Raw genomic sequence first — 18637 nt, forward strand, 5'->3', positions numbered from 1 at the left:
CTATCATAGAGATAGAGTTCTATTTATATCTATCACTAATATAGATATAGTTCTATCACTTACAAACACGAACCAAGATAGAATCCAAACACAAAATCGTTAAACTTCTATAACTATCTTTATAGTTCTATCTATCACTATCTATTAGTGACAGACAGTTATAAAAGAATTTCACGTGTCAAATTATACATATATCTTCCCACCAATGGACAATAATAGAAAATGATATAATTCTATCTATCACTGTAATAGATAGAGATAAAGTTCTATCAAGGAGATCCTATGAAAGTGTCCTCAATGCGAATATCCAAAATAGCTTCATATCCAGTTGTTTTATAAGAGGTTGATTAGTACCATAAAATCCGATATTTTCCAAGAATGCAAAGGCAACCCATGCTCTTTTAGAGGACATGGCCACTACCAATTACATTTGGTCATCAGAGAGGGCGACGCCTAGAGAGTTACAGGGCTATACTAGCTTAATAAGGTAAATGCTTGATAACACCTAAAATGTGTTATCTCACTTAGCTTAATTTAGGCTCGTTCTAGTGTTTAGTTTGTTTATTTTATGATTTTTTTTATGTATTGAGAGTTTGAAAGGTAAAAACGAGCATTTGATGGAACACTGACTTTAAACGAACCATTCAGAGCCTCAATTCAACAATCAAGTCAAAGAGGAGGAAAATGACCACAAAATGTAACGACCCGACTCCCTAGAACTCAAACTAGGCTATTACTATAGATATGCATGCATACAATTCAAATTGATATCTTTTCATGACTTAGTAAAACCAAATAAATATCATAAAATAATTAACTTTATTAAAACTAAATAACTGAAATTCATTTAACAGGGTACCCTTAAATCCATAAAATAAAACTAGAAAATTCACTTAAAAGGTTTAAAAGCACAAATACCAAAACTTTAAGTTCAAACATCAAGACTAGAAATTTTAAAACATAAAATCCTTAAAACATGAGCGGGAGCATATGATTGGTCCTAGTGGCTCAATCACAGATTCTGCATGTCATTCGCCGGTGTATTCTTACCTTTACCTGAAAAAGAAACATGAGAGAATTAGTGTAAATACTCAGTAAGCAATCCCACTGTTGGATTTAGACTAAGCATCAATGTCCTCTAGATGCCACTCTTTAGTAAGACATGCATAAACCTCTACTTTCCATGGGATGGTTATCTAGTGGATAATTGAACCTGCCCAACCGTAGATTAGATGTACCCACAAACCTCTAGTGAAATCTCGAAGGCGATCACTAACCTCTAGTGAAGTCCCAACAGATATCACAAACTTTGGTGAAATCCCGAAAGAGATCACTAATTTTGGTGAATCCTGAAGGAGATACAAACCTCTGGTGAAATTCCAAAGGAAATCACCATCTCCGGTGAATCCCGACGGAAACACAAACCTCTGGTGAATCTCGAAGGAATCACAAACCTTTGTTGAAATCCCGAAGGAGATCACCACCTTTGGTGAATCCTGAAGGAAACATAAATCTCTGGTAGGTACATAACTGTGGGTGGGGGGGGGGGGGGGGGGGATAATTATCACTATCATAAAACATAGTCCCACAAACAGGCAATTAAATCATACACATACAATCTCTTAGCAAAACATATAAGAATTTAATTCATGCTCGTACTCATAACATGCTTTAACAAATTTAAGATAGGCTCATACATCCTCTTGCATCTCAATGCAAACAGTCTTAAAATCCTCAAATTATTCTTAGATCTTATAATTTGGCACAAAGGCGGTTCCAATAGTAAGATTACTTACTTAAAAAAATTTGGTCATAAATTTTAGTCCACATAATTAATCCTCTTAAATCCTTTGGAAGACTTGAGTCAACCAAAAAAATGTGGCTTGGTCTAAAATTAGATCCAAAACCCAATTCTGTTGGCCAACTTGAACATAAAACAAAATCCCATATTTGATAACTTAATTTCCCACAATTTCTCTTAATCCGAAAGAAAACCAAACCAACTACTCATCCAAAAACTTACCAAAACTTAATCCTTCGCAACGCCGAACAACACTCTTCGACTTTAAAATTCCTCCAAAGCTCGAATCTATGACCCAAACATAATGAGTATTATCAGTTTTATCCAAAAATCAAATGGATACCCGAAATCTTTAAAGAAAAACTCTAAAACTCAAATCTTACCCAAATTATTCAAGATTCTGATGAAACCCAACGACGACGGTGGCAACGGTCATGACCAAAAGAAAGAACAGTGGCTGGAGAAGCGGCAAAAATGGACGAACGTGAATGACGGTGGGCGTCGGCTGGATCTAGGCTGAGAGCACATGGGGACAGCTGACGTCTTGGGCTGACGGATTTCGAAAACTTCAAACCTCATACGAGCTTCAACAGTGACTGACGCGACTGGAATTGGAGGAATGCAGTGGGTGGAGGGAAGTTGTCTTGGCGGTTAGGGGAAGTTCGGTGTAATTTATAAAATCTTCTTTTGCTTCGAGGCCCTTTTCAGGAATTAAATGATATTGAAAAAGCATCCAATCAAAATGGTGCCATTGTCGGGGAAGCATTATATTTCATTAGTTAAATTTCTAGTTAAAGCATTCTTTTGCTTTTGATTTGTTTTCCTTTTTGTGTCGGTGTTCTAAGCATGATAGGATATCACCAACAAGGATGGGAATAATCGAGTGGAGCATCTCAGCCTAGTGACGAGGTTTGTGACCTCCGAGGTCAACTTTCTGAGTTAACTTCTTTGGTTATTCGATTGGTTGCAGGTAGACTACAATAGGTGCAAGCACGTAGGATTGATCACCCTGAGCAAACATGTCCAAGTTTGCAGTGGAGCTCTATGTCACAAGATTGCTCCATGGGGGGAGGCTATCCTAGTTATATGAATGACGATTTCCATCGGCCTAAATGGGAAGAGTTAGGGCTATGAAAACTTAGAATGGGACCAGTGCCACTATGATCCATACCCTACCACATTCGACATATCGATGCAAGCTCATACCACCGACTCAAGTATGTCATTAGAAGATGTGATGAGATAGCTTGCTAATAACAATCTTATTTTTTAGTAGGAGATCCGCAACCTCCAACAAGAGAGCTTTAGTTTTTAAACTGAGGTTGAAACTGATCTTCAGAGATTGAGAGACTCAGTTGTTCAATCTTCTGATTCAGTTGAGAGAGGACGCGAACCCCTGCCACTCATATCCTATGACACTACCAAGGCATGCAACGATGAGGTAAACAATGTCGACATTGAGGATGAGCTGAAAGATAACATGCCATATCTAAAGCTAGTTTGTGAGGATGATGAAGAATCTAAGCTTAAAACTGTCGATTTCCAGGTGATGGAGTTAGAGGTTGAAAGACCTCACTCTGTTTCGCCTTTTGGTATATCGTTTATTTTTTAGTTTTGTTCTTCTTGTTCTCAAGAGTCCGTTGATTCTTTTCTTTATTTCGACTCTTTTGGGTCGCTTGAATCTTTTGATTCTTCCTTTTCTTTTTTGATTAATATGAAAAATACCAAATTCGACCTGTCTAGTTCTCTTCAAAAGATGAGCATTATAGCCTTACTGGGCTATATTGACTCATCTAAGAAAGGACAAATATGAGAATTTCTTTGTACCTTGATAGGGGATAGATAATGTCAAGCAACCGAAGTTAAAAGTTTGTCCTTCCTGGAGGGAGCCAGATGATTAAATTTAATGCTTTCTTTATTTGCTTTCTAGATTAACTTTCTTTTGTTTTTGTTTTATAGGGACAACCTAGAAGAGAAGAGCATCTTTTTTAGAGGCAAGCCCTACTGCCACACCTTAAAGACCGTCCACGATAATGTTTATAGGGGAGGTTTTGATAGGATATACTAGCATGCAATAGAAGAAAACAGAATCAATAAGCACTCTAATTACATTTAATCTGAGTTCAAAAAGCATGTTTTTTCAGAAAAAAAAATAGGGTTTCAATATACTTACCTTTAATGAATTCTCCCCGAAATCCAAGTTGTCCTTCACTTGTTTTCAGCTCCAATTTGGCAGTGAACCACCAAGAGATCTTCTCTACTATTTTCAACCTTGAATTTGAATGGTAGGACTCCAAATTGGGTGAATTATGTAATGGATTTTTCTGGGTTTTTGAGAGGAAGAAGAAGATGACTGAATAACCAATTTCTTAGCTCCAAAAAACTCCATTTTCTTCTTTAATTCAAAGAGTTTTATTACTCTTTAGCATGCAGGCACTCATCATCCATCAAATGGCCTGCACCTACTTCTAAATGAAGTGGTATTTGTGTGTGATTGGAAGACCAACACCTCCTCCTTAGGTATTTGTGGGAAAAACCCACTAAGTCTTCAAAAGACTTCCAATTTCCAATTTTTAATCTCCAATAAGAAATATAATTAAACTAAAATATATTTAATTAATTCATAATTAATCAAATCTAAATACAAAATCCAATTTCTTAAATTGAATTAAAATTGGAAATTAATTAGATTTTTAATTAATTAAACATATTTAATTAATTTATTAATTTAATATCAAACATTAAATTAATCACAGTTAATTTTAAACATGAATCTTATTCATATAATGATATTTAAATCAATATGTAAATATTATAAACTCTCAAATTTTGTTTAATTTCAATAAGTTTAACATTAATTAATTATATCAAATATAATTATACAAACCCTAATTTGAATTTGAACTTATTCAAATTCAAACCCTAATTTCAATTTGAATATTTTCAAATTGAAATTCAATTTCAACAATTCAAATTGATATCATTCCAAATTCACTCAATTTATTAATTCAAGGTGCTCATGTTTTATGAGCTAGTAGAAGGACCTTATGGACCTACAGATCATAAGCTCCAACGATTTAAGATTAATTGGCTAAAACTCTTTAGACCAAATTAATCAGTATTCCTTAACTATCAAGTCACACCACTATACCTCGATAGTTGCACTCTCTTCACTGTAGATATATTTGTATCCATATGATATAACCATAACCAGTAAGTCGATCCTTCATAGGTTGTTCATATTAACCGCTGGGTTAATATGCTGTTTTACCCCCGATATTACGTCTTGTTCCTTAAGTTCTACTGATCCTCTAATGAACAATTAGTTTGTGATCCAATCATTAAACCGGATATATCTCGGGCCAATGAGAGGGTGGGGCCCCTTATTCAAGAATTGGATTTAGTACTTAAGAGAACAACCTTTCTCTTAATCTTTAATTGGGTATGCGTGAATTCCATCTTGCACCCTATGTCCCCAGCTATTTACTTGGTCTTACCCTTGATGGAAGGCTTATTGAGCCGGTGCTATTGAGCTAACCCTCACCTATGCAAATCTAAGGATAATCTCGAATAAACAGGAGTTCATAGTTACATCAGGATTAAAATTGAGTTACCTAGGTCATCTAAGCAAAATAGTCAGTCTTAAACAGTAAACAACGTTATAAAGTAAGAGTGACTTATTTCTTGGTCCGATCTTATGCAAACTCATTGCATAGAACACCCCCACTCCTCATGTCAATACATGAACAAATCAGGATCACTTCGTTTGTAGCATCTTTACAACAACTTGTAACAACTATAGAGTAGGCCGCATCCAATAGTGTTACCAAAATAAGACACCCAACCTTATTCATATACTATAGGTCATTTTGGCTATTTACTCGAACTTGATCCATCTTTATGACTCTACATAAAGTTTAAGTATTCATGTAATAACCATGGACCTTAGTTTATTGGATTTAGACTTTACAAATGTAATTTATAGATTCAATAACAACTTTATTGAAGAAATGTTTGTATAACATCTTTATTGATAATATAATATGTTTAATTTTACAATCTGCGATTTTTAGGACATACAACAATACTCCTACTTGGACTAAATCTCCAGTGGATTAATATATACAAATATTCACAATGTTGAGTTACAATGAGAGAATAAAATAATAAATACAATAAACTAGGGCATCAGATATCCATAAATTCTCCCACTTGCCCTAGTTATAAGCATCTCGTAGACCTAGTCCTACTAGGTGACCCTCGAACACCTTAGCCGAGAGGGCCTTTGTAAATGGATCAGCTAAGTTGTCTTGTGAGGCTATCTATGTGACGATCACGTCTCCTTTGTGTACAATCTCCCTGATGAGATGGTACTTCCGCTCGATGTGCTTTCCATGTTTATGGCTTTGAGGTTCCTTTGAATTTGCAACTGCTCCATTGTTATCACAAGATAGGGTGACTGACTAGTGCATATTTGGAACCACTTCCAAATCAGTCAGGAACTTTCTGAGCCATACTACTTTTTCCGCTGCTTCACTTGCAGCTACATACTCAGCTTCCATTGTGGAGTCAGCAATACAATTTTGTTTGATACATCTCCACACCACTGCTCATCCATTTAGAGTGAATACTGACCCCGAAGTTGATTTTCTTGAATCTATATCGCCTGGAAGTCAGAATCAGTGTATCTAGTAAGGATCAGATCCTTATCACCATACACGAGCATATAATTTCTCGTTCTCTGAAGATACTTGATAATATTTTTAATGGCAGTTCAATGATCATATCCAAGATTGGACTGAAACCTGCTGACTATTCCAACTGCATAGCATATATCGGGACGAGTACACAACATAACATACATTAAACTCCCTATTGTTGATGCATATGGAATTCGTTTCATATCCTCAACCTCTTGAGGTGTCTTAGGACTTTGTTCCTTTGACAGATGAATTCCATGTCTGAAAGGAAACGTTTGTTTATTAGAATTTTGCGTTATATATCTGGGCAACATTTTGTCTATGTAAGATGCTTGAGATAATGCTAAAGTTTTATTCTTGCGGTTCCGAACTATTTGGATCCCAAGAACATACTGTGCTTCTCCCAAATCTTTCATTTGGAATTGTGTAGTCAGCCATGTCTTAACGTCAGCTAGAAATTCTACTTCATTTCCTATGAGTAGAATATCATCAACATACAACATCAGAAAGGCGACACTTTTGTTAACGATTTTCTTGTACACACAAGGTTCGTCAACATTTTGTTCAAAGCCATAAGATTTGATCGCAGTATCAAATCTCATATTCTAGGATTTAGAAGCTTGTTTCAACTCATAAGTGGATTGATTAAACTTACAAACTTTTTGCTCTTGACCATGTTCAATAAACCCTTCTGGTTGTGACATATAAATACTTTCTTCAAGATAGCCATTTAGGAAGGTTGTCTTGACATCCATTTGCCATATTTCATAATCATAAAATGCAGCTATGGACAAGAGTATTCTAATTGATTTTATCATGGCAATAGAAGAGAAGGTTTCTTCATAGTCTATCCCTTCTTTTTGGGTAAACCCTTTTGCCACAAGTCTTGTTTTATAGGTATGTACCTTACCAATTTGGTCTCATTTTCTCTTATAGATCCATTTGCAACCGATGGGTTTTGCCCCTTTAGGTTGATCTACAAGATCCCAAACTAAATTAAAATACATAGATTTTATTTCAAGGTCTATGACTTTAATCCATTGGTCTTTATCCACATCATTCATTGCTTGTTTGCAAGTCAATGGATCCTCTAAGTTTGGTATGACGATTTGAGTTCCAGTTAAACTCATGTACCGGTTAGGCTGTTGCACAACCCTCCCACTACGTCGAGGCATTCTCAACTCTTAAGAAGGATGTGAAGTATTAGTTTCATCAACAACTCTTGTTGATGGACCTGTTCAGTCAACAACTCTTGTTGATATATTTGTCGTTTCTCTAGACATTTCTTCTATTACTAGCTTCCTGCGAGGTTGATGATTCTTCATGTGGTCCTCCTCCAAGAAAGTTACATTTATCGATACAAATACCTTATCTTCCTGAGGATCATAAAAGTAACCACCATTCGTTTCTTTAGGGTAGCCTACAAATAGGCATACTTTTGAACGACGTTCCAACTTTTTAGGATTTTGCACTAACACGTATGCCGGGTAATCCCAGATTCTGAAGTGATGTAAACTTCCTTTACATCCTCTCTAGAGCTCGTAAGGTGTTTCAGAAACACTTTTCGAGGGAACCATGTTCAAAATATACACTGCAGTTTCAACTGCTTGTCCTGAAAAAGAATTTGGTAACTGAGCATAACTCATCATGGAACGAACCATGTCTAACAAGGTTTTGTTTCTCCTTTCTGCCACACCATTTTGTTGAGGTGTGCCAAGGGTTGTGAGTTGAGACTGAATTCTATGTTTTATTAAATAGTTATGGAATTCCAAGTCCATATACTCACCACCTCGATCTCATCGAAGTGTTTTAAGCTTTTTACCTAATTGGTTTTCAACCTCGGCCTTATATTCTTTGAACTTTTCAAATGTTTCGGACTTTTGATGCATTAGGTAAATATGCCCACCTTGAATAGTCTTCAATGAAGCTGATGAAATATTTATACCTTCCTCTAGCTCTAACATTCATAAGACCACAAAGGTCTGGATGTACTAGCTCTAAGGGTTCTTTGGCTCTAAGACCTTTTCCACAAAAAGATCTTTTAGTCACCTTACCCTCAAGACAAGATTCACATGGTGGTAATGAACTGTCTTTTAACTGATTTAGATGACTGTTCTTAACCAATCTCATAATCCTGTTGAGATTTATGTGACCTAGTCTCAAGTGCCAAAGACAGGCATTTGGAGAAACTTTTCTTTTCTTATTATGAGTTTCGGCTGTTTTATAAATCTCTATGTTCAAAACGGCTCTTACCTCAGTCGGTTTTAACAAATACAAGATATTTTCTAATTTTGCAAAACAAATTTTAATATTCTTCGAAGTAATGAACACTTCATTATTTTCAAAAGAAACTTTATAATTTTGTTCCAGCAAACAAGAGATAGATATTAGATTCCTTTTCATAAAAGGAATGTAATAAACATTCTTAAGAAAAATGTATTTATCTCCTATAAATAACTTCATATCTCCCACTACTTTAGCTGAAACAACCTCTCTGGTCCCTACCTTAAAGATTGCTTTGCCTCCTATAAATTGTCTCCAGGAACTTGTTTCCTGTGAGAACGTACAAATATGATCAACGGCACCTGAATCTATTATCCAGATTTTATCGTTTTCCACTAAATATGTTTTAATAACAAGTAAATCATATTTATCTTGTTGTTCGAATTTTATATTCTCATCTATTGAGTTCAAAACTTTAGATGAGTTGGGAGATAGAGAACAATCCTCTGTTAAAACTCTTTTACAACCATCAAGTGCTAGTAATTTGTATGTTGAATTGATTTTACCGTTGATTAATTCAGAAACGAGTATTCTAGAAGAATTTGACATGCTGAAATTTTAAACAAATTCTAATTTAGTAAAATTGCATCTAAATCCAAAATCAAGTTTTAGCAAAACAAGTAATAATGTACCCATAACCATTATTTATTTGCAACGATACTATAGTGAGTCAGAATAAGTGCTACTGAGGGACAGTCAAATACTCCTTCACTAAAGCAAAACAATTTTGTCCAAACACTATCTCCAAAATAACTCTTATTCCTATAGTCGTTTAGTTACCGTTTTCGGTTAGAAATTACTAACACTTTAGTAATTCTGTAGTGTAACCCTCCATATTCAGACCTCAGAGGTTGGCCCCAATGATGCTACCGAAATGGAGAGTCAAGGTTGAGAATGGACCTAAGAAATCGTATCAATTTCTAGAGTTTTGAGTTGTTCCGAATCCTATGTTACAACCCTCTGAGGGGCTAACCGTCGTTAAACGACTAGCAAGGACCGCCTAAAGCAAACCAGCAGGCGCAACATAGGAATCTCACGGTCCAAACTAACGGAAAAGACCGCAGGATACGTTGACACATATCCTTCACCCACTTACTATAAACTACTTCCCCCATTCACCTTGCTCTTGACTCAAACAAACACTTTCCAATGGAGGTCACTCCCAGGGTGACATGAAGCGTCATATGAATCTCACAGTGTGAACTTTGTGGGGACGTGAAAGTTGAAAAAACACTTTCCCGCTCCATCCCGCTCCGTTCTGCCCCGACCTCGTTGCCAACCCTACCTATGTTCTATATCCACCTCAAAACTATAAAAAGTATCACAAATGTGCATATTAAAGTGCATGTCCTAAAAAATGGGGCAAACATGTTGGTCTCTGTACCCCATCCCTGCCCCTCAAAAAATAAAATAAAATAAAATAAACAAAATGAACAAAATTTCCAAAATTCTTAATAAGTGCCCAAGTGTACTTTTAGACCATAAATTGGACATAATTGCCCGAGACTTCAAGTCCCCTATGCTCTATATCCACATTAAAATATATAAAAGGTTTCCTAAACGTGCATATTAAAGTGTGAAAATTTGAGGACACTCACCAAACGGATCACAAATGTCAAATGTATTGTACTTGCACTTATTCTAACAACAAAATAATGATCAACAGTAAAACTAGAATGAACACATAGAGATTGGTAACCCAGTTCAGTGATGAACCACCTACATCTAGAGGGCAAAGTGCTCAAGAAAGATAATCTACTAATGTTAAAAATCAAGCATTTACAACATAATTATCTGTAAAGTAACGACTTTTACAGTGACACGCATAGAGCTTAACTTATCAATCACCTAGGCTCCTCCTAGACGTGAGTCATCTTCTCAAATATACTTAGGCTCCCCCTAAGTGCATAAATATTAGTGTAGATACACCTTGATTCCTCTCAATTTAAGAGAATCCCTCCTTGTAGCTTTATATTTCCTTCTATGAGTGAAAACCCATCACTGAAAGAAACTTAAGCTCCCTCTAAGTTAGAGAACTCCTTCTTTGGTCAATGAAATCTTAGACTTCCTTTAAGATCGATAATCTCTTCTCAATAGTAAAGTCTTATGTGAAGGGATCGAATCCCGCAACAGAAACGAGCGATCACTTTGCTTTCAATTTTGTTTTAGAATTTTCAACATAGAATAGAAAACACAACATACATTCACAATGCAGTAAAGGTTAAGCTTTTAATTTTATAAAGAAGAAGAAAGAACTCAACTTTGAAGAACAGTTCTCCAGACTTCTCTAGGTCTTCATCAATTGATCTACCACGAACAGTATGAAGATGCCACCATAGGGTCTTCCTTACTATTATCTTGGTAAGAATCGGTTTGTGAGAATCGACTTTTGAAAGAGATAAAAGGGAATTGAATTTTGGAGATTTTTTCTACGAAGAACTCTTTCTCTATTAAAATCCATTTAGAGAGAACTGTAAGAGATGAGAGGAGATGGGAGGAAGTTTTTTTCTATAGTAAAATGGGATTAAAACATAGCTCCCACTTCCTATTATTTAATTTAAATTAGAATGAAATAAAATTGATTAAATAAAATAAAATACTTAATCAATATTTTAATTAAATATCTCATATTTAATTAAATGTAAATTTAAATCATATTCAAATGCATATATCTCTCCTATAATTTTAATATGAATCTCGTTCATATTAAATTTTAACCTATAGTTTTGGTATGAATCTAATTCATATTATTTTAATATTTGAATCATATTCAAATATATTACACCTCCTTTTATTATAAAGTTTAATTTTGAAACTTATTCAAAATTAACTTTATATTATAATGTAACTATACATTATATTAATTGTATCATATACAATTAATGTTATTCCCTTAAATAATTTGAACAATTTAAATTCTTCCAAAACTATTGGTCCTTGTTTACCCGATGTGAACTAGTAGGGGGACCTACTAAATCTACAAATTAGAAGCTCCAATGATCCGAGATTAACTAATTAAACTCTTTAGTTATGTTAATCAACAATCATTAACTTTGGGCCGCTCCAATAAAGACCCACTCCTGCACTGTCCGTACCGTAGAATATTTTGCATCTATGGATTTAACCATTACTAGTAAGTCGATTCTTCACAAGTTGTTCATAATTATAATTGAGTCAAATTATCGTTCTATCCCTATAATTACCTCTTACTCCTTAAATATCATTGACCTTTCTAATGAACAATCAGTTTATGGTCCTATCATAAACCAATACCCTCTCGGACTAGTGAGAGGGCGAGTAGCCTTTATTCAAGACCTGAAATTAACACTTAAGAAAACTATTCATCTACTTACCCTAAAGGTTGGAATGAGAGAACTTCATCCTGTATAGCTATGTTTCCAACTCCTTACTCGGACATGTTCATAAAATGATAGACTTATTGAGTTGGCGATTTGGGTCACTCTCATCAACATAAATCAAAAGATAACTTTCATAGACAAGAGTCCATAACTTGCTCAAGATTGTAATCAAATTACATGGTTATCCTATGAAATATTAATCTATTCAGTCATCAGCGTTACAAAGAGAGATTAAGTATTTCGTGGTCCAGTCTTATATAATTTCATTGTATAAGATACCCCCATTCACATGTCTTCAAACGAATGATCTCAATTACATTGTTTGTAACACTTACAACATTTGTAATACTTACAAAGTGTTACTAGGATATAACATCCAACCTTATCCATATACTATAAACCCTTTAAATTATTACTTGAATATTATCTACCTGTATGCCCACTACATACTATTCAAGTCTCATGAAATAACCTTGAATTTTTCTCGTAATGGATAACTCATTATTGCATATTTAAAATAATCAACTATTATATCAAATAACTAATTAACTACGAGACTTTAGCACATAAATCTGAACATCAGGCTCAGCGTAAGACAAGATGTACTTCTTGATTCTGAAACGATATTCAATGATATCACAAGACAACAAAATAATCAAGAACAATGCAATGCTTGTCGTCACAGTATTCGACCATCACAGTTCTAAATTCTAGCAAAATTACAATGACAAGCGGCAGCCCTAACAAGCACAACTCTTACCAATAAAAAGGCACACAGCAGAAAAGAAAAATATCCCACACCAATTCTGCAGAATCATAGAAAAGGAAAAACTCCAGCTAGAGAAATAAAACTACAAAATTTTCCAGATTGGGATAGAAAAAATCTATAGTATTGGCATCTTTTATGAAATCGTTTGTGACAACATTTGTAACAACTTCTGAAACATCAACTAGACCAACCACCGACCACGAGCCACAACCCTTGAACAAATATGCAGTCGAAAACAATATTCTAACAAACTCCTCCTTTGGCTAATAATTTTTTATGGCAGAATAAGAACCAAATACAAACAACAAAGTTCATCATTACTGCAAACTGAATTAGTAATAAGTCCCAACGGAAAAACAAACATAAACACTAAAGCAAGATTACAGAAAGTTTCTCAAAGTCCACCACACCAAATAACAAAGCCAACAACAAGAAAAAGTGAATTCAGAACACAATCAGTAGCAAAAACCAACCCAACACCATCTCTCCCTTCCTGTCTTAAAAAAAAAAATCTGTCACTGAGAAGTAGAGGCACTAGCAGACCTAACCAATGTCACCCACATCAGCTGTAACATCTCCTCAATCTCAGCCTTGCGACCTTGAAGCTTCTGAATAAGCTGATCAACGTCACAAGATTTATTGGAGAGGAGTTGTAGTAGAATGCGACTGCCAAATGGAGATTCAACCAAGGCTTAGCTGGGACCATTAGTACGAGAACTGGAATCTTGAGTAGTAGAGTCATGAACATGGCTACTTTGATAAAGCTTGGGATTGATAGATAAGAGAGATGGGGCAGGACCTTTAGGCTCAATGGTGGAAATCAGATTAGGTTTCGGAGACAAGAGAATACCACAAATCAACGGGGGGTAACAAATTGGCAATTTGATAGCCTGAGAGCCTATGTCTCTTGATTTGATTCAACACGAGCACCCTATAGTTAAAAGGAGCCGAAGTTCCAATTTAATACAGTAAAGTAGCAAGAGAAACTGACAGGCCAGATTTAGGGGATGAAGGGCACCAATTTGAGATGAGATTGGAGAATAACATATTTCACACTGAGCACTAACATAGACAATTGACCTCTTCTCGGCCAAGAAGATCTGGTTCCACCTATCAACTCAAAAACTAGGTCCTTCTGGAGGGATATTGTTCATTAACATTTGCTCAAACAATGCGATTAAGAAATTGATTTATCAAGGAAGCAAAAAAGATAAAGGAGTGCCTTCGTACATGAACTTTTTGATAATCCAGGCTGGTAGGATCATCAAAATCTTTAGACAGTTCTTTCCAAGCCAACATTCAGAATAAGCTCCATTAACTCAATGCAATCTTGTGTCCTATCAGATAGCTCCTTTTCATCGACAATGTTTCGCCTAACAACATATTTCCACATGCTTGCACTTTCTTTTCTATGGAAGGACACACCATCTAATGGAACAGAGGGCACAATGGAAGAACCAACCTTCTTTCCCTTGACTCTGGCAGAAGCACGTGCAACAGGTGCTTGAGTAGGTTCATCGGTATTAGATTCACTTCTCAGACCCTAGTCTTTAGAAGACACGGATGCATTTTCCGATTCAGTTTTCTCATAATGTTGCTTTGATGTTTTAGAGGAAGTAGAGGCAACCTGTTTAACATCTTGATTTTTCTTAGCAACTAATCTGGACAGAGGAATATTGTCATCTGAGCTTGTTTCTTTTAAATCTTTCTGACTATTATGTTCAACATGGCCATCAGTTTCAGAAGTATTCTTATCCACATCGACATTTATTGTCAGTAGTTCATCGATCCCTTTTTCAGTTCTTTCATCAATATCTGCAGTTGTATTCTTCACATCGTGAGAGACAATTGTCTCAGAAATAGGATTAACATCCTCATTATTCGATTGTTGATTTTTTTTAATACCACCTTTTTTAGCAACAGGATCAACAAGCACATTGACATTTTTCAAATCACCAGACGGATCTAGAGCAGGCAAGATATTCTCCATCACAACTTTATCAACAATTTCTTCTAAAGTCGAGTTATAGTTCTCATCTAAAGACAAACCAGGTAGAGGATTAACATTCACATTTTCAGACACTGTACGCTCATTTAGTTTCAAATTACTAGACTTTTCTCCCATATATGGGACATACAACTCAGCAGAGGTGTTCACAGTTTCAAAAACCCTAGTATCCTATTAATTTTTAGAAGGACCAACATGCTCTTGAACAACATTTTCAGAATTTCTACTAACAACGATATACTCATGCATAGAGGCAGAAGAATCACTAGTTTTTAAGCTATCAACCCAGGATTAATTTCATGGCTAGGGCCAACAAGGTCTGACATAGTAAGAGCAGAGACATTTACCTTTTCTTTGTCCTTTTAAACATTTGAAGGACCAGCATCAGGCAACAGGAGGAAGAACACCAATACTTTCATTAGAGTGAGTAAGTCCTCGCACTCGGACGGCAGACTTATTTATGGTTGCCGAAGGAACATTCTCCTTGACATTTGGCTTCTGCTTAGCTTTTCCTTTCTTCCTCACCATTTTTGCTTCAGAAGTGTGAGTACCTTGTCTGGTGCTTACCATTGGAAAGGTTTTTGAATGGATGAAGATGAACGATTGGGGAGGATGGAAACCCACAATAACTTGCAGGAACTTGTTAGACAACAACTGCCAATACAAGAAATTAGAATTGAATTTGAAAATAAAATCCCTGTGCACATGAATAAATTCTCAATTGCTTCAACTAAGGCTTAGGTGATTGGGATAATCTGTTTGTGCTTGTTACACATCTGGGCCAGCATCATCCAGTCACCAGCTCAAGTAATTAATTTCTATTTGTTTATCGAACAGAGACCCAAAGCAGTTCTTAGGGCCTCAAATTAGACAACATCTAAGGCTTTTACGAAAATGTCTGTAATTTGATTCTTTGTGCGAATATGCTCTAAAACAATTTACTTGCTTTCAACTCGTTCTCGAATAAAGTGATGTTGGTTATCAATGTGCTTGGTTTGGCTATGTTGAACCGGATTTTTTGAAATATATATGACACTCAGTTGTCACAGTATAAAGTCATGACATCTTATGGAACATCATATTCTTTTAACGTTTTCTTCATCTACATTAATTTACATTTTCTGACATAGTATAGAGAAACATAGTTTTGTTTCTTATTGAACCAAGATATCAAATTGTTTTCCAAGAAGAAACAACCTTCTGATTGCTTTTTTGTCTTTCCCTGCCCAATCAACATCGCAATAGCCAACTAATGAGCTACTTGTGTCAAATGTATATGCAACGCATAGTCACTAGTTCCATTTGTGTATTTAATTATTTGTTTGGCATGCGAAGATGTTTATTTTTTAGAGATGACTTATATCTGGCACAAACTGAACGAACCTTGTCAAGGCACTGTGCGAAAACGAGCATCGATCACAATTTCAATTTTGCATAGAAATTGAAATTACATAAGAAAATGTGCATACAAAAAGGCTAAATTTACAGTATGCTATCAAAATTAAACAAAAGAGGAATTAAGGTTTAGAAAAATCTTACCTATCTGATCTTCTTCGAATTTTCTCGTCTTCAAAATTGATCACGAACAAAACAATCTCCTCCATATTCTTTGTAGGGATGAGAATCTCTAAGGAGATGTAGGTTCCTAGATTTTTGGAAGAAAGAGATATTGAGAATTTGAGAGGAATCTCTAAGAAGGAGAAACCTTGGGAGAATTTTTGTAGAGAAGATTTTTCACCTCTCTGTGAAAAAGGTGAATAAAAAAAGGTCAATAACCAAAACTCCCCTTTAACTTCCCCACTCTTCACGAAGAGAATTAAGGGGAAGGGAGTTATTTCCCTCCCTTTAATTTAAAATAAAATAAAATTAAAAATAATTTTTATTTTAAATATATATATATATATATATAATAACTAATCTATTATATATATAACTATATGTTATATCATATATAATACATAATCTATAATTTTTATATTGCATTAAATACAATGTACCATATAGTTTTAATTCTCTCATTAATGCATGGTTTTTAATATAAATATCATTTATATTAAATTTAATTATATGAATCCAATCACATAAATAATATTCGAATCATGTTCAAATATTTATTTCCTCTCAAATGAACTTTATATTAGAATCTCACAGTGTGAACTTTGTGGGGACGTGAAAGTTGAAAAAACACTTTCCCGCTCCGTCCCGCTCCGTTCTGCCCCGACCCCGTTGCCAACCCTACCTATGTTCTATATCCACCTCAAAACTATAAAAAGTATTGATCTGTCAACAACTCTTATTGATCTGTGGTTGACTAGATGTACCGACCTCAACAACTCTTATTGATCTGTCAGTCTATTCAACAATTCTTATTGAACCCTCAGTAGTCTCAGTCTCACTAGAAATCTCACGTAAAACAAGCTTACTCCATGGCTTATGATCCTGGATATGGTCTTCTTCTAAGAAGATCGCATTTGTAGAAACAAACACTTTGTTCTCACTCAGGTATCCACCCCTCGTTTCCTTGGGATAGTCTATAAAGAGGCAAACCTTCGAACACGGTTCCAACTTCTTCGGGTTAGTCACAAGACATGTGTCGGACACCTCGAAATTCTGAAGTGGCGTAAACTACCTTTATGGCCTCTCCACAACTCAAAAGGTGTTTTAGAAACACTTTTTGAGGGGACGTTGTTCAGAATATAGCATGCAATCTCCACTGCAAAACCCCAAAATGAGTCTGGAAGATTAGCATAACTCATCATAGACCGAACCATGTCCAACAAGGTCCAGTTTCTCCTTTCTGATACACCATTCTGCTAAGGTGTACATAGGGCCGAGAGTTGGGACGTAATCCCATATTCTATCATATAGTTATGGAATTGGAGGTCCATATACTCTCCACTAGGATTAAATCGTAGTGTTTTTATCTTCTTATCTAACAAGTTTTCAACTTCACCCTTATACTCCTTGAACTTGTCAAAGGCTTCAGACTTACATTGCATTAGGTAGAGATACTTGTACCTTGAATAATCATCTATGAAAGAGATAAAATATTCATGCCCACCTCGAGCTTTAACACTCATTGGACCACAAAGGTCTGAATGTACAAGCTCAAAGGTTTCCTTGGCTCTGTAATCTTTTCCAGTAAAAGGTCATTTGGTCATCTTGCCTTCGAGGCATGATTCACATACCGGTAAGAAGTTTTCTTCTAAACTCTTTAGAAGTCCATATTTCACCAACAACTCAATCCTATTGAGGTTAATGTGACCTAACCTTAGATGCCAAAGATGGGTATTTTCCTTAGGCGAATCCTTTGGTCTTTTAGCTGTTGTTGTCGTACTGAATATTTCAATATTAAACAAGACTTTTATGACAACAACCTTAGTACATATAAGTTACTTTCCATCAAACCAAAATCAATATCTATTTCATTCTTGAAAATAAACACTTTATTCTCAGAAAATGAGACAGTATACCCCTGTTCAATGAGACAAGAAACCGAGATTAAGTTCCTCTTAATATGAGGAATTACAAAAACATTATCCAGTAACAGATAACGTTTCTTGTCCAAAAGTAACTTCAGCCTGTCTACAGCAACAACTGAAACAACCTCACCAGTACCGACTCAAAGAGTCATCTCTCCCTGTGGCAACATTTGCCAGGAACTAAATCATTGGTAAGAGGAATTGACATGATTGGTAGCACCCGAATCAAAGATCC

General features: G+C 35.4%; 1 protein-coding gene across 2 annotated transcripts; it reads right to left on the reverse strand.

Annotated features, from left to right (window-relative positions):
• Window positions 1-842: 842 nt before the first annotated feature.
• Window positions 843-15894, reverse strand: LOC150035572 (uncharacterized). 2 transcript variants are annotated; one of them, XR_016530056.1, is made up of 2 exons: window positions 15268-15894; window positions 843-1056 (listed from the first exon to the last, which is right to left on the reverse strand). XR_016530056.1 is itself a non-coding variant. In XM_090314552.1 (2 exons), the coding sequence occupies exon 2, from the start codon at window positions 14900-14902 to the stop codon at window positions 14456-14458; it is 447 nt and encodes a 148-aa protein (XP_090170678.1). In that variant the 5' UTR covers window positions 14903-14949; window positions 15268-15840; the 3' UTR covers window positions 13211-14455. The 2 variants fall into 2 exon arrangements, 1 of the variants encoding a protein (XP_090170678.1); XM_090314552.1 differs by lacking the exon at window positions 843-1056 and adding an exon at window positions 13211-14949 and having other exon boundaries at window positions 15268-15840.
• Window positions 15895-18637: the final 2743 nt, after the last annotated feature.

Source organism: Benincasa hispida, chromosome 6, assembly GCF_027475165.1.
Source record: "Benincasa hispida cultivar pf3 chromosome 6, pf3_genome.v1.1, whole genome shotgun sequence".
NCBI classification, from domain to species: Eukaryota; Viridiplantae; Streptophyta; class Magnoliopsida; order Cucurbitales; family Cucurbitaceae; genus Benincasa; species Benincasa hispida.

What these genes read in the sequence shown, in the direction of transcription:
- LOC150035572 (XM_090314552.1), bottom strand. Translation starts at nt 14,902, where the DNA reads ATGGAGAATATCTTGCCTGCTCTAGATCCGTCTGGTGATTTGAAAAAT.